Source organism: Tauraco erythrolophus, chromosome 11, assembly GCF_009769465.1.
Source record: "Tauraco erythrolophus isolate bTauEry1 chromosome 11, bTauEry1.pri, whole genome shotgun sequence".
Classification (NCBI taxonomy): Eukaryota; Metazoa; Chordata; class Aves; order Musophagiformes; family Musophagidae; genus Tauraco; species Tauraco erythrolophus.
In genome coordinates this window covers 29,634,286-29,649,262 of record NC_141475.1, presented here as the reverse complement: position 1 = coordinate 29,649,262, position 14,977 = coordinate 29,634,286, and the positions used below count along the sequence as shown (strand labels likewise).

Below are 14,977 nucleotides of genomic sequence, written 5' to 3'. Positions count from 1 at the left end.
AGCCATCGGAGCCAGCAGAGACTCGGGACAACCTGCTAAAGAAACACTTTGGCTTGTTGCAGAAGGAAATGCTGCAGTTGAGTGCTGAGAGTTAGGATGGCTTGATGCACAGCAACATAGCTGTTGCTTGAATGGTTGATGTTGGCAACTCTCTGTCTAGGTTCGGTGTGGGTTTTCTTTTGTTTGCTTTCATGTTTTGTTGTCCCTAAAGAGCTGCTGTTTACTGCGTGTTCCCGTGTTGGATGAAGGTGTGGTGACAGCAGGTGTGCTGGTGTGGCCTTTCAAGGGGAATTTGCATTGAAGGACGTACAGGACCGGGATGTCCCACCGCTTCGGACCCCGGCGCGGCTGCTGGGCGGGAAGGGCAGCTCCTACGGGGCTCTGCTGCCTCCCAGTGGCTTCTCCCTTTACTTCCCACAGCATCGTACCGGAATGAGAAAATCGCAGTGGTGTACGGCGGAACCAACCGGAGCGTTTCTGCCATTCCTTCCGTCCCGCTGCGATGGCTGCGGCCGTGGGCAGCGGCTGCGGAGGTGCCCGGGCCACCCGCCCTCCTCCCGCTGGAGCTGGGCACGAGTCCCTGCCCCGCCGAGCCTCCACTGCCATCCCTGGGGAGCTGGTTTTTCCCTACGTCTCCATCAATTAACAGCGGAGCCCTGTCCAGGTGGATCAGTACCAGCGGCCGGCTGTCCCCAGCCCAGTGTGTCCGTTCCCACCAGGCACAGGGTGACACCATGCTCTGACCCCCCCTGCCAGCTGCTGGGTGACCGCAGCGTGCCCAGCCTGCTCAGGCACGGGGCCCGTGTGCCTCTTCCAGCCCTCCACTGCTGTTCCAGTAAGTTGTTGCTCCATACCCCAGTGAAGACACGACCCTTCTCAGCATCGATGTATAAAGTTACTGTGGTCATAGCAGCGGGGCCACCCTGGCAGCCCGGGGGTGCCATCACTGCCAGGAGCATCCCTCGGTCCAGCCAGCGCTGCACTGGTGATGTGCCTGGCACGTGAGGTGGCACACAGGTAAGTGTGGGGTTCCCCACGATGCAGCCCAGGTAAGGACTGTGCTCGGCACCATGTGTCTGTGGGGACAGTGGGGTCCCAGGTGAGGCTGGTCAGGGCCACCAATGCCCGTTAGTGCCTCCCCAGTGTGACCCAAGAGTTGTCATCTGTCGCCTGCTGAACATGTCCCTGTTGAGCTCTGGGTACAACAGCCATGTAGACAATCAATCTTGGAGACCTGCATGTAGTTCATGCAAATGATACTCAAATCACCATCTCACAAATCAACTGAAGGAAAAATTCAAGGCGGGGTGGGGTGAGCGAGGTGGGAAGTGTCCCCACGGGTACGTGTGGATGACCTGCAGGAGTGGCACTGCAGCTGGCAGAAGAAAGTGGCCCATGTTCTGAAACTACAGGGATGTTTGTTATTCTAGAAGAAGCAGAGAATTAAAATCAAAAACATGAAAGAAAGGTGACGATTGATATATAAATGTAATCAGCTTTTAGCACTCTTGTTTTCACTGACGAATCTCCCAGAGGAGAGCATGGCTTTTTCCAGAGTGCCATAAGGCACCTCTGTGCTCCTGCTGTGGGCTGTACCCTGACCCCGAGGGCCCCGGTACAGCTGCTGGGCCTACGCTAACAGACAAGGAAAAAATTATTTTGCAATAAGTCAGATGCTGATAATTTTACCCAAATTGCTCATTATTTTACTCTAGAAATAGATCCTATTGACAACAGCAGCAGATAAGAGCATTGTGCTACAGTCTTTGATCAATCATTTATTTAGCTCTTATATTTTGGACTATATTATCATCAAGGGCTGAGTCACAACCCAGTTATACTGGATTATTTCCCATTTAGGCTAGACAATACTTTTTTTTGCTGACAGCCTTGCGAATGCATTCTGCTTTGAAGAAGTTTATTTCTAGTGTGTTTTCCTAAAATAAGCAGTTTCCCAGGGGTCCGTTTGAGCAGAACTCGGTTGACCTGACTGATTCTTTCACGGTAACACCGTGAGTGCAGCAAGTAGAAGTGCAGGAGGGGTGGAGGAGAGGTGAAGGGATATTGCTGTTACAAACAGATGTAGGTCATAAGCCCATGTTTGTTCCTTCCAAACCACGACTTGAAAATTCAATCTGCTGTAGCAATACTTATTTTTAGCAAGGCTGATTTATTGAGGTAACAGGTCAGTGTCTGAGCTCATGCAAGTCTGTCCATGACTGTGCAATCTAGAGGAGAGAATTGAGTGCACTCCCAGCAGGTTTGCAGAACTACACTGAATTGGGCTCAAGCATTTATCTGCTGGAGGGTAGGAAGAATCTACAGAGGGATCTGGACAGGCTGGATGGATGGGCTGAGGCCAACTGCATGAGATTCAACAAGGCTGAGTTCTGGGTCCTGTGCTTGGGTCATCACGACCCCACACAACACTACTGGCTCGGGGAACGGGGGCTGGAAAGCAGCCTGGCAGGAAAGAACCTCAGGGTGTTGGTTGAGAGCTGGCTGAATATGAGCCAGCAGTGTGCCCAGGTGGCCAAGGCCAATAGCATCCTGGCTTGTATTCGCAGTAGTGTGGCCAGCAGGACTAGGGAAGCGATTGTTTATGACTGGACTCAATGATCTTAAGGGTCTTTTCCAACCTAAACCATTCTATGATTCTACGACACGCAGTGACAGGCAATCCTGACTGTGATCGGCTGTGCCATGGGAGCACGTGGGCAGTAGTGGGGGCACGTGGGCAGTAGTGGGGGCACGTGGGCTCTGGGCAGGGCTACGCTCCGACTGCTCTTCTTTCCATTACAGTTTAGCCCTGGCCTTTAGTCCATTTATGTTTACATTAATTTTTTTCTTTGCTTATTTTCTGAGACATGAGCAGCTTGGGATACACAAAAATGCTGAACGCAGGCAGGAGGCACGTGGCATGATATGCCATGTGCACGAAGAGCAGCAGAATGAGGTTTGTTGGCTGTAGAGAGCAGCAAGTGGTGGGAGATGGTGGTGCAACAGCAACCAGGGCTCTGAAAAGCAGCAGCATTGGGGCTCAGTGTTGGGGTGTAACGTGAAGGGTAATTGCTGCGTGGAATTGTTCTGTATTTTTACATTCATGTGTTTTGTTTGGCACCCTGTTCCTCCATTTGAGAGGGGTCTTGTGCTCTCTCAGCTGATCCCTTCTGCTGAAAGGGCTCTAATAAAATTGGCGTGACTCAGGCACTCCCATGTTGAAGTTGATGCTTTAGGATTGCCTTGGGTAAACGGTGAATTCAGTTTATTTTCTTTATCCAGCACCACTGTGGATTAGGGTAGGTTGCTGCAGGGAGGGCAGGAGGACTGGCTCTGCCAGGGATGAGACGATGGTGTCTGGAGGCCGAGCACTGCGAGCTCTTGCCGAAACCAAAGGCGAACACGGGGTAAGGATAGCGCAGAACACGCGCTGCAAGAGCACAGCCGTGCCACAGCTGGAGGCTGGCATGGAAGAGGGTGAAATGTTCCTTAGGTGTGACAAAATAAGGGACCAGTTTTGTGTTAGTTCCAGATCTGGCCACATCAGCCTTTCAGCTCCTTGGACCTGGGCCATGGGGCCACAGCAACCTCTCCTCCGTGGGGCTGGGCTCACCTGGCTGCTCCCGGCCCCGGCATTGCCCTCCAGGACAGGCGAAGCCACCGCCGGTGCGGCTGTCCTCGTGTTTCTGCTGGAGCAGCGTCAGGAATGCCGGGCTTTGACTGACTGTTGTGCTCCACGAGGATTGGTGAGGGAGAAGAGTGTGTTGAGGGTGTCCCATCCCGGGCTCAGGAGGGTTAGCACAGCCGGATTTTTAAAACACTTGAATGCTTTGGAGGTGCCCAGAATTCAAATCAAGAAAAGGCTGGAAAGATTGACCACAGCCTGCTCCTGCTCTGCGTTTGGGCTAGTGATGCGCAGTTCACTTCTCTGGTCCCCCGAAGAATGCTCTGTCCCCACTGGTGGCTCAGTGGGAGAGAACAGGTGGCAGCACTACTTTTCAGCTGGTAAAACTTCAGCAAAAGAAATCATTCCAGTTTTAACTGAACTTTTTACTGTCTCAGTTTGTCTCTAAAGCAGGGCTCTTGGTGCCACAGCTGCTCTTTTTCCCCCTCTGCGTGCGTGTGCCAGTACCTGTAGTGTTTCCTCAGTGGAATTATTGTTACTGGTCTATGAGCCCACCCTGTGCAGAAGCAGTTGCCTCTGGGAGATGCACAGAAATCTGTTGATCCAGAGAATTGCAACAATTAAATCTGATCTTTAAAACATTAACCAGAAGCCTTGTAAAGGATTCTTTTTTTTTTTTTTTTTCCCCTGCCAAACCTACTATTGCTCAATCAGTTTGGCGTGTCCATATCGGACAAAGGGTGTGCTTTCCCAAGGCAGGACGTGCTCGTTGTTGCCTGAGATATGGCAGTGGGTGAGGGTGCCGCAGCCCAGTCCCGCTGCGTATCCCTGAGCTGGGCTGTGTGGGAACGGCCGTGTTACGGAGCAGCAGCTCCTGAACGTTCAGTGCACCTTTTGCGTTGAGTGTCGCCTTGCAGCAGCCCTGGCTGCACAGACCGTGTCCTCTTCCTTATTTTCCAGCTGCTCCTGTCCTCCGGAGCCCATCCGCTGGCTGCTGCTGCCGAAAGCAGGAGCGGGGACAACGGGGGTGCAGGAGCCCCGACGGTTATCCGGGGTCGGAGCGGCGGTGCAGCTGGATGCCTCGCTGGCGAGCCACAGTTTCTCTGCCCCGGCTGATCCCACGAGGGATCACCTCCTGGCTGGCACCCAAAGATAACACGGGATTAACTTTGCCCTGTGCGTGTGGCTGGCTCGTAGGCGCCTGACCCTGCTGGTCCCAGAGTCCGCGCGCGGCAGCGATGGGAGCCAAGCTGCTGTGCCTCCTGCTCGCCCCTGCCCTCCTCGCCTACTACGGCTACAGCCCCGGCCTCGAGAGCATGGAGGAGCCCTGGAAAGTGATGTTCATCATGACCACCATCAAGGCCACCTTCTACCTGGTGAGCAGCGCTGGGGTGGGGGGCTGGCCGGGGGGAGGGACGGCTGCGGAGGGCACTCTCTGTACCTCTAGGGCTAACGCAGGTACGGCAATGTGTGCGTGTCATGTATGCATATGCAATATATATATGGTAATATACTACGTGAAGGGCAAACAAAGCATTAAACTTCCTGTAACTATGACTGTAAAGAAACTTAGAAAAGATTTAGTTGGTGCAATCTTGAAAACAGGACATCCAGAATAACTGGAAATCATAGAATCATCTGGTTGGAAGAGACCCTCAAGATTATCGAGTCCAACCATTCACCCTGCACTGTCAGGGGCCCTAAACCATGTTGCTCAGCACCAAATCCACACGGTTTTTAAACACCTCCAGGGATGGGGACTCCACCACCTCCCTGGGCAGCCTGTTCCAATACTTCACAACCCTCTCTGTAAAGAAATTTTTCCTGATATCTGACCTAAATTTCCCCTGGCTTAACTTGAAGCCATTCCCTCTCGTCCTGTCATTCATAACGTGGGAGAAGAGACTGACCCCCATGTCCCTGCAACTTCCTTTCAGGAAATTGTAGAAACGTGGCATGTCACATGAACGCAGGTAGACAAGTGCAAACGAGTTTATTTTGCTTTGTGATCCTTTGCAGCTGAGCAGGGCTCCTTGGTGCTTCGGTTTGTTTGGGGTTTTTTGTTTCTCAGAACCTGTATATCGAGCTTCCTTGGAAGTGTTGTATTGGGTGTCAGAGAAGGGAAAACTAGAGCACTTCGTCGATACTATTGATTTTTGTGGTTTTATGGAAATCTGCTGACGGAATGAGCGAAAAAACTACACAAAGCTAGTTATAGGGGTGATAATGCTAGATAGACCATATGGAAATGAAGCATGCACGCGTGCTCTCTCTCTAAAAAACTTTTTTTTAATACCACTGTAATCTTGCCTACCAAGAAATGGTACCTAGCGAAGCAGCACAGAGCCATATGTCGCAGTCTGAAAAGGCAGTGGTATTATACCCTGTCTGCAGTTATATGGCAATATTTACTGACAGCACAGTCCTTAGGGCTTTCCATGCTATTTTTATGTACACTACATCCCCGGCTTCTGCCTCGCTTCAGTCGTGACACACGCACAACCGTTTCAAACACCCATAGGCAATCCGTGAGGCTGCACACCGCGCGTACGGAACGGTGCCGCAGCTCCCACCTCTTACGTACGTTAAACTGGGAGCTGTTTGAATCCAGCCTGTGCTTAACATACAGTGGTGGCTGCAGCAGCGTAACCAAAATCTAAACCCAAGGTCCCAGATGAAGGTCTGGGGGGAAGAGGGGGACTGAGTGTTGCAGACATCTTTCTGGGTGGCTACAAACATTTAGAAACTGTTTTCTTCACCGTGGAATATATTGGGAGGAGGGTCTCGGGAGCCAGGGGAGGTTTCTGGCCTCACTCGAGGCGTGCTGCTGGAAGGCTCGGCTGCTGCAGGCACAAACCCCCGGGCCTTTGCTCCAAAGTGCCTGAGTTTGGGGTTTTGCCTTTTCTGTTGTTTCAGTTAAGACCCAGTGGGTCTGACGTTCAGAAGTCCGTGGGAGAGCCCTCTTGTATGGTTTTTCTGGTGCAGGGAAGGGTGCGTGTTTTCTTGGGGTGTCTCTTAAAAATCAAACTTCTGGACAGTTTTTTAAAAGCCCGTGTCGATCTCCAGAGCCATCCCTGTGTCACACAGCTGTTGTTTGTGGCACAGACCTCTTGTCAGGTTGGTACAGCCAGCAGAAGGCAGGGGGGGGTGTGTGATTTTTCTCTATGTGTCTTTACTCATGGACTCTTTGCTGCTCCCTTTTTGTTTTGCTCTTGTGGTTTGAGGTCTGAGTGATGGGAGGTGAAAAAGTGGTGAGACAGAAACCATAGTCTGCACTTCTGACGTGCTGCCTTGCTGCTTCCCCTCTTAAATCTCCTTCTGGAGGTAACCCACGGGGAGGGTGCGTGCCCAGGTGCCTCGTGTCCCCGGAGCGTCCCGTGTCGGAGCCGCAGCCTTCGGCACAGCCATGCTCAGCAAACAGAGGTGTTTTCCTTCAGTGTCGGAGAATTGTGTGGTTTTGCTCTCAAATGGATTTGGTGCCTTCTGTGGCCGCAGCACCAGCTGCCAGTTAAGCTGAGGTCCGTTACCGGCAGCGGGGGTGCAGGGTGAGCGTGTTTTGTAACTGCTCCGCTCTGCGGAACCCTAATCCGAAGGGATTCTGGTGAAGATAGCCCACAGCTGCGCTGCTGCAAATGAGATTGAGGTGGCTCTGAAGTGTCCTAAATACGTTCTGAACGGTCATCTGATTATAGGGCAACGGTTTACAGCCACTTAATAGGAGGTCTAAACTTGGGGAGGGGACCCTGTTTTAGTCTTTATGACTGTGAGGTTGGTTTGACTGAAGGGAAAGACTATGGCAACCCTCAAATGCCCCTGAGCAGGTGGGTCCTCTCTGAGCTCCCAAAAGGACACGCAATGAAATGGCAAATCTCCATCCTCCTCTGTCTCCTTTGCTTTAACAGGTCCTGGGGAGCTCTCCTGCTTCAGAGCCAAATTGTGCAAGATTTTCTCCAACTTCAGGTTTCCTGGCCTGGATGAGTAACTGGTTTGGATAAAACCTGTGCCAGTCCCAGGCTGTTTTCCAAGTCTGTGCTGGGCACGACAGCGAGTGCTGCAGGTGTTGGGGCCGGTGGGAGGCTCGTGGTTGGGTCTTGCCCTGGGTTACCCCGGGGGAGGCTGCAGCCATGCGTGGCTTTGCTGGCGTGCCCAGGAGTCTGTCTGTATCCGTCTCCTTGCAGGGGGGAAGCTGGGAATGTCTCCCTTGGCATCTTCATGTTATAATATCTCCTACCTACACACCAAATAGCCTCTAAGAATAAACTGGTGGTTTCTGTGGTGCTTAAGCACAAAATTCTTCACGTGTTTTTGGGAAGTGCCCCATGCACGAGGCTAAGACAAAAAGCGTGGAGAAGGTGTGAAACGCGATACAACATCTGTCTTCCGAGTGGGATGCTTCCCTGACTGCAGCTCTGGGAAGTCTCCCAAAGCTCCCTCCGTCCTCAGCCTGGCCCCCCACACGTGGGGAAATCCAGACTCGGGCCCTCCGCTGCCCGGCTCACCCGCTGCCCGGCTCACCCGCTGCCCGTCTCCAGCTGACAAGAGCTTCTCCTGGAGCGATGCCTCCCTCTGAGCTCTCGCCCCTTTGGAGGAACGAGCTGCGGGAAGGAAAGCAGCGTCGGGCTCTGCCAGCCAGGCACGGCCAGGGCTCTGTGCCCATTAACCAGTTCGGGGGGTGCTTGTCCCTGCTGCCGCGCTCCCCTACGGCAGACGGAGAAAGTGGCTGTGGAAAGCACTTTGCAAGGTGCAAGGAACGCAAAACCCCGGAGTGGCTGGTTTTCCCCTTACCCCGCGACACAGTAATCTCAGATCGGGGACAATGAGACCTTTCAGATGAGCGTGTGATTTCCCATCGTGTTTATATGATAATGGCCTTCAAACCACAGGCAGTAGACCGGTGGTCTCCCACCACATAGAGCATCCGCTTGTGGAAAAACCAGCTCTGAGAGTATCAAAAAGGCTCCCCGTGCGGGGGAGTTTCACAAGCTCGGTGCAATTGCAGCGGGACTCACTTTGACCCATATATTTATTTTTCAAGATGCTCATCCCCAGGGGAAACACAGCAGCTGAGAAACGCTTGTGTAAACTGTGTAATCACTGCGGATAAAATCATGTGGGTTTGGCACGTGTACGTATCTGTCTCCGTCGAGCTCATGGCAAGGACCCACGTTCTCTTTCCGTGCCACGTGCCGGTTCCTGCCGTCTGTCCGTGCCTCAGTTCCGAACCGCAGCTTGGCTGCGCCGCCAGCATCACCTGCTCAGTGGTGATCTCCTCTCTTCTAACTTCTGAAAAAGTGGGCTGTATGTAGAAGATCATTAAATAGTTGATTTAAATATAATTTAAGGAAAACCAAATTACTTAAAGCAAAACAAGCAGGGTTAGATTTTATGATTCCCAACATCAAACCCCGAATGCTGGTGTTGTACCTTCCGAGAGGCGATCGGTTAGAGCAGGGGGGAGTTTGCGTGTTTGTTTTACGTTCTTCCTTGGAAGATTAAAGCATCTCTCAGAAAGCTGAACTTCTGGCGGGTTCTGCACCAGGCTGGGCTGGTTTATTTCTTATTAACCTCAAACCTGCTTTGAGCATCATCTGGTTTTCGCCTTCAGATAACGTGGAAGACAGAACTTGAGTTTATTGCTTCATCACTTCCATTGCTGTGTGACGGGGCAGTTACGAGACGTGTGGGGGAAGTTGGGCCACGTCGCTGTTGCTGGGTGGTGGGAAGGAGCAGAGGTGCCAGTGCCGGCAGCGGGCACGGGAAGTGGCAGTGGTGGTCGGTAGCTCTCAGTGGCATGGGGCCCATGCTGTCCCCGCAGCTGTGCTGGCACAAGCAGAGTGCCGACCTGAGACCGGGCTGCGGAGGTGACCCGCATGAAACTGGCAACCCCAAAATGTCAATGTTGGGTGTTTCCCAACACACCTTCCTCCGACCAACTGACAGCGCGGTGCTGGTGACAGTCACGGGAGGGCTTGTTTTACTGAGAAGTTCCAATCAGCTTAATAAACTGAGAGCTGTTGTGAATTCAGTTCTCTTCCAAACCAAGCGTTCCGACCGAAGGTACGGCGGTGCCGTCACAGGAGTGCTTGTGCCTGTTCAAAGAATTATAAAGTGGCCTTGAAATTTAAAGTGCTTTTTTTATCACAGTGTCAGCTTGTAACTTTTTGGGTGTTTAACTAGAATATGCACAAGAGTGGTGCATGTTAAACTGAAAATATATATGCAAATTAGTTTGATATTTCTTCCAATTTTTCTTGAAGCGAACTCAAAATCTAAGTTCTTAGTTCACTTTCAGCAAGTCAGAGAGCACGTGGCTTTCAAGCTGCTGCACACCTGGGTAGGGTCAAAATTTCTGGGCTAAAGAACCTTTAAAGAAGCGAATCCTACGGTGTTTAAGACCCTCAGACTAATGCACTTATCAGGCAGACGGAGATCCCAGTTAACGCCGTCCTTGTTTCCCCTCCAGAGGATGCTCCTCCTGGTCCTGTGGAGTCTCTGGGATGGTCTTTGGTCGGAGTCAGGCTGCAGCCAGCACCAGGTGGTGGCGGTGATGCCATGCCAGAGATGTGCTTCCCTCGGTTTGTTCCACAGGGAACGGCCTCGCTGGCAGAGGGCTGGTGGAAACCAGAACATTGGTGTCAGGGTTATTTTTAGCTTTTAATGGTGAAATATCAAACCAATGTAAGGAAAGGATTTCAAGAGCAGCAGAGTGGCGCAGCGGAAGCGTGCTGGGCCCATAACCCAGAGGTCGATGGATCGAAACCATTCTCTGCTAGCCCGTTTGTGTTTTGCCCTCGTGAGACCTCACCTGGAGTACTGCGTCCAGTTCTGGAGCCCCCAACATAAGGAGGACATGGACCAGTTGGAGAGGGTCCAGAGGAGGCCACGAAGATGATCAGAGGGCTGGAGCACCTTTCCTATGAGGACAGGCTGAAAGAGTTGGGGCTGTTCAGCCTGGAGAAGAGGAGGCTCTGGGGTGACCTTATAGCGGTCTTCCAGTACCTCAAGGGGGCCTACAGGAAAGATGGGGAGAGGCTGTTCAGGAGGGCCAGTTGTGATAGGACAAGGGGTAATGGTTTTAAAATAGAGGGAGGTAGATTCAGATTGGATATTAGGAAAAAATTTTTTACCATGAGAGTTGTAGAACACTGGAACAGGTTGCCCAGAGAGGTGGTGGATGCTCCATCCCTGGAGACGTTCAAGGCCAGGTTGGACAAGGCCCTGAGCAACCTGATCTAGTTGGAGATATCCCTGTTCCTTGCAGGGGGGTTGGACTCGATGACCTTTGAAGGTCCCTTCCAGTCCTAACCATTCTATGATTCTATGATTTGTGTGGCTCAGACAAAGCTGGATCCTGCTTAAGGACAATGGAGCAGGAACAGCTTCAGAAGGTACAGTGGCATGTGTAGCGTGATGGAATTTTGTCTCATCTGCTGACCACGTGGAATGGACAAGTAACACATGAGCCAGCTCTTGTTGTTGTATCTTGTGATACTCAATAGGAGCATCACTTTGTTAGCTAGAGAAACGTAGGGGTATGTAACTGATGGAATTGTTAGGTGTCAGCTGAAGGTATTAAACAGAGCTGGACTGTGGTAAAGTGGCAAAAATACACCTCTGCCTTTTTAACATCTGGAAGTAGACAAAATATTTCCTTATAATAGTGTAAGGGTACTTGCCTCTAAACAGTGCTCTCTGGCTATTGGGATGGAAGTGATGATTAAAAATCACTGTGCAGCTTGAAGTCAAACTGCTATATTCTCATACTCGTGCCACTGGTGTCCTTGGCATCCCGAAAGTACGGGCTGCCTTTGCTTCTGGAGCTCATCACAGGAGCAGCTGTTGCTTGGGTTTGTGGCAGCTGCTGGGAAGGATGGGGAGGTCTGACTCGTTGAGCAGAGCCTCAGGCTGGGGGTCAGGAGGTTTCAGCCAATTCTGCTTTCTTCCACATCCCCTATTGCATCCTCGTTATCTTCTACGCCTGTGCTTCCTGTCGCTGACTCAGCGATGAGAAGCAGTGGTGTCCCCTGGGCTGCCTTCCAGCCACTGCCACGGAGCCTCGTGGGGAAGTGATGGGAGATACAGGGGCTGAGCAGTGGGATGGTGCGAGACTGTGTCCGTGTCTAAAATACTGTTTTCCTTTGTCTCGGGCTCTAGAGTGATGTTGCCAATCAGCTGGGGATGTCCAGCTATGTGGAACCTCTGTTCGCAGCTGCCTACTACGTTGCACCCACGTCTGATGAAAACGTCACTGTGATGGACACAGAGTTCAGCAACGTTCCCATCCGTCTGTACCTGCCCAGAAAGGCATCTGATGGGCTGCGAAGGGCCGTGGTCTACTTCCACGGTGGAGGATGGTGCTTAGGAGACGCAGGTAAGGTCTTCTCTGCTGGTCCTGGGGGTCCATATGGAAGATCTCAGTGGCCCGTGGTAAGTGCTGCCTTTCGTTTTACAGGAGTTGCCAGAGGCAGGGTTCAGGGAACTGGTATTGCACCAGTCAAAAGCAGGTGGAGGTCTTGGGAAGTCACCTGAAAGCTTCTGCAAAGAGGAACGTGCTGTTGTATGTGTGTCTGTTCTCAAACATACTGGAGGATGTTCTAAGTGACTCATTTCGTTTCAGGCATGAAAACCTATGATCATCTGACCAGGTGGACTGCCAACATGTTAAATGCTGTTGTGGTATCAGTCAAGTAAGAGAGATTCTCCTTCTAGATGGGATGAGGGTTTGGAATGAATTAATCTATTGCAATTCACCTAATTTTGCAATATCTTTTTCTTTTTATCATGTGCTTTCCTGCTAGCTTTAAGTGTTTGTAAGCAAAAGCTGTCAAGGTTGCAGTGGTGAACTGTGGTTGGTGGGTATTTTGGATAGTGCTTTATGAAGTTGGGTGGGTAATGAAACGTCTGATCCTCCAGGATAGACAGATAGTTCCCATTTTTCTGGGCTCAGGAAATAACTGTTCACCAATGAGGGCAGATGTTAGCAAGCCTTTCTCTTTATTAGTGGCAGGAGGTAACACACTTCTGCTTGCCTCTGACAGCTACAGGTTGGCACCTAAATACCATTTTCCCACTCAGTTCGAAGACGCGTACTCGGCCACGAAGTTCTTCCTCCAGAGCAGTGTCCTCTCCCAGTACGGGGTGGACCCGGATCGGGTCTGTGTCGCGGGAGACAGCGCAGGTGGCAACTTGGCTGCGGCCGTGGCACAACAGGCAAGAAAAAACAACTGCTTTGCTGGCTCGGAATGATTTTGTTTTGTCATGTCATCAACCCTTACCAAAGACTAACAAAAGCCTCCGCTCGAAGCAAGCGCAGCTCCCAGGCGTCTCCCGTGCCCGCAGGGTGCTGGGCAGGCTGCCAGACTGGCACGCAGGGCTCCGAGTTTCCAGGCCAGCAGATTTACTTAACCCATTTAACGGCATCAAAGTAGCTTTGGCACTATTAGTTCCTCCAAACCTTTATACCCTAAAAAAAGGCGCTCTGCCCTGTAATTAGGGCGGATATCACTCTGTTCTCAAGCATGTTCTGCCTGTTTCAGGTATGTTGTTTGAAAAGGGAATTTCAGCAACTTAACTCATATAGACAGAATTAACAGCAAAAAAAAAAAAGTCCAATCAAACGACTAAACGTTCCGGTGTCATTGATCCCACACAGTTCAGGGCCTTTTGCGCTTCTCACTCGGGTTCATTCGACAAAGTCAGCGCGATGTTCTCGCTCTCTTGAGAAGTTATTTGGGTCGTGATGAGTCTCGCTTGGAAAGGTTGTGGATTTTCTGTGGACGCTGAAGGCAGAAGATGAGGGAGAAGGTGGAAATTTATTAGTGAAGAGGGAAAAAGGATGGCATATAAGAAATGTCAGTGTTCAAGTCATCACATTTTATTTTGCATATATCTAAAATGCACAGAATCGTAGTTGCTTGAGTTATAGCACCTCCGGGTTAAAAAACCAGCAGGTGGATAAGCTTTAAATGGTGTGTGAAACCATTAAAGGAGCTCCAGAAACCTGCCGTTATTAAGAAATAGGAATATAATTTTCCTATAGCTATAGAAAAAGCATTTGTTGTACTTAGGAAAGCATAAATGCCTCAAAGCCTCAATGCTTCAAAAAGCATATTTCTCAAATACTGTTGTCCTTCAACTTAAGAAATAAAATGAAATTACATTTGATGTTGGAGAATTTTTAATGCAACACGTTGTTTTAGGGGACCTGCCTATGAATTTAGAATTTCTTTAAATTAATCTATCCTAGTTTTATTGATAATCTTATTTTTCTTATGTCATAACGTATGTGTTAATTACTTAAAGTCTTCTATCAGTGTGAGACAACCAACACCACTTGACTGACTTTTTGTAATTATTTCTATTTTCTCCTCCAGCTGTTGGAGGACCCAGAAGTCAAAACTAAACTCAAAGCCCAAGCTTTGCTCTACCCTGCTCTTCAAACCCTTGACCTGAATTTGCCATCTTACCGAGAAAATGAAAACAAGTTCCTCTTACCCAAGTGGGTTATGGTCAAGCTCTGGAGTCAATATTTCACTTCTGATTCGTCTCTCAGGGAAGCGATGGCCTCCAACAGCCACGTCCCAGCTGAATCGAGCCACTTACTTCAGTTTGTAAACTGGAGCAACCTGCTGCCTGAAGAGATGAAGAAAGGTCACGTTTACACCAGTTTCACCCATGGAAGCTCTGAGCTGGCACAGAAGTACCCAGGGTTTCTGGACCCGAGGGCGGCCCCGCTGCTGGCGAGCGATGCCCAGCTACGCGGGCTGCCCCTCACCTACGTCCTCACCTGCGAGTACGACGTCCTACGGGACGACGGAGTCATGTACGTGCGGCGCCTCGAGGCGCTGGGCGTTCCCGTCACCCACGATCACGCCAAGGACACCTTTCACGGGGCGATGGCGTTTATCTCGGGTCCCTACGCGTTGGCTGTAGGGCAGCGGCTGATGGACAGATATATCGAGTGGTTAAATGAGAATCTATGAGTCGAGAACGCCCTGGGGTGCCTGGCTCGCGTTCGCTGGCTGCGATCGGGGAGCGTAGGAGAACCGGAGCTACGTGAGGCTGGGGGCGTGATTGCCATCTTCATTGTGTTGCCCAGCGGCAACTGGATTGCAGCATTTCTCTTCATCTCTGGCAGCAAAATCAGTCTGATTCTAACCCAAGTGTTCTTCCAGTGCTGTCCTCTGAGCTCGGAACCCCATAAACCACCGGGACTGCCCTGGGATTTCCCTCCTGGCCAAGACCAGAAGGGTTGGTGTGCCCGACCCCTGTCCACACGCTGTGCACAAGCCTTTGCCTGGCCCAGCGCTGGCACTTGGTGTCTTGTGTTGGTTGCTTCATGTTTCTTCCTGT

At 51.1% G+C, this 14,977-nt stretch overlaps 1 protein-coding gene and 1 non-coding gene across 2 annotated transcripts; both read left to right on the top strand.

Moving 5' to 3' along the window:
- Positions 1-4,863: 4,863 nt before the first annotated feature.
- Positions 4,864-14,607, top strand: AADAC (arylacetamide deacetylase). The gene is made up of 5 exons (XM_086618462.1): positions 4,864-5,001; positions 11,780-11,996; positions 12,243-12,312; positions 12,664-12,835; positions 13,999-14,607. Exons 1-5 carry the CDS (start codon positions 4,864-4,866, stop codon positions 14,605-14,607), a joined length of 1,206 nt encoding a protein of 401 aa, XP_086474588.1.
- On the top strand, positions 10,326-10,397 carry TRNAM-CAU (transfer RNA methionine (anticodon CAU)). Its single transcript has one exon. It is a non-coding gene; the product is annotated as a tRNA-Met (tRNA).
- Positions 14,608-14,977: the final 370 nt, after the last annotated feature.

Bases quoted from the DNA above. Each gene is read 5' to 3' on its own strand.
- AADAC (XM_086618462.1), top strand. From the start codon at position 4,864: ATGGGAGCCAAGCTGCTGTGCCTCCTGCTCGCCCCTGCCCTCCTCGCC. The intron at 5,002-11,779 runs GTGAGCAGCGCT...CTCGGGCTCTAG, and splicing joins TCAAGGCCACCTTCTACCTG to AGTGATGTTGCCAATCAGCT. The intron at 12,836-13,998 runs GCAAGAAAAAAC...TTTCTCCTCCAG, and splicing joins CTGCGGCCGTGGCACAACAG to CTGTTGGAGGACCCAGAAGT.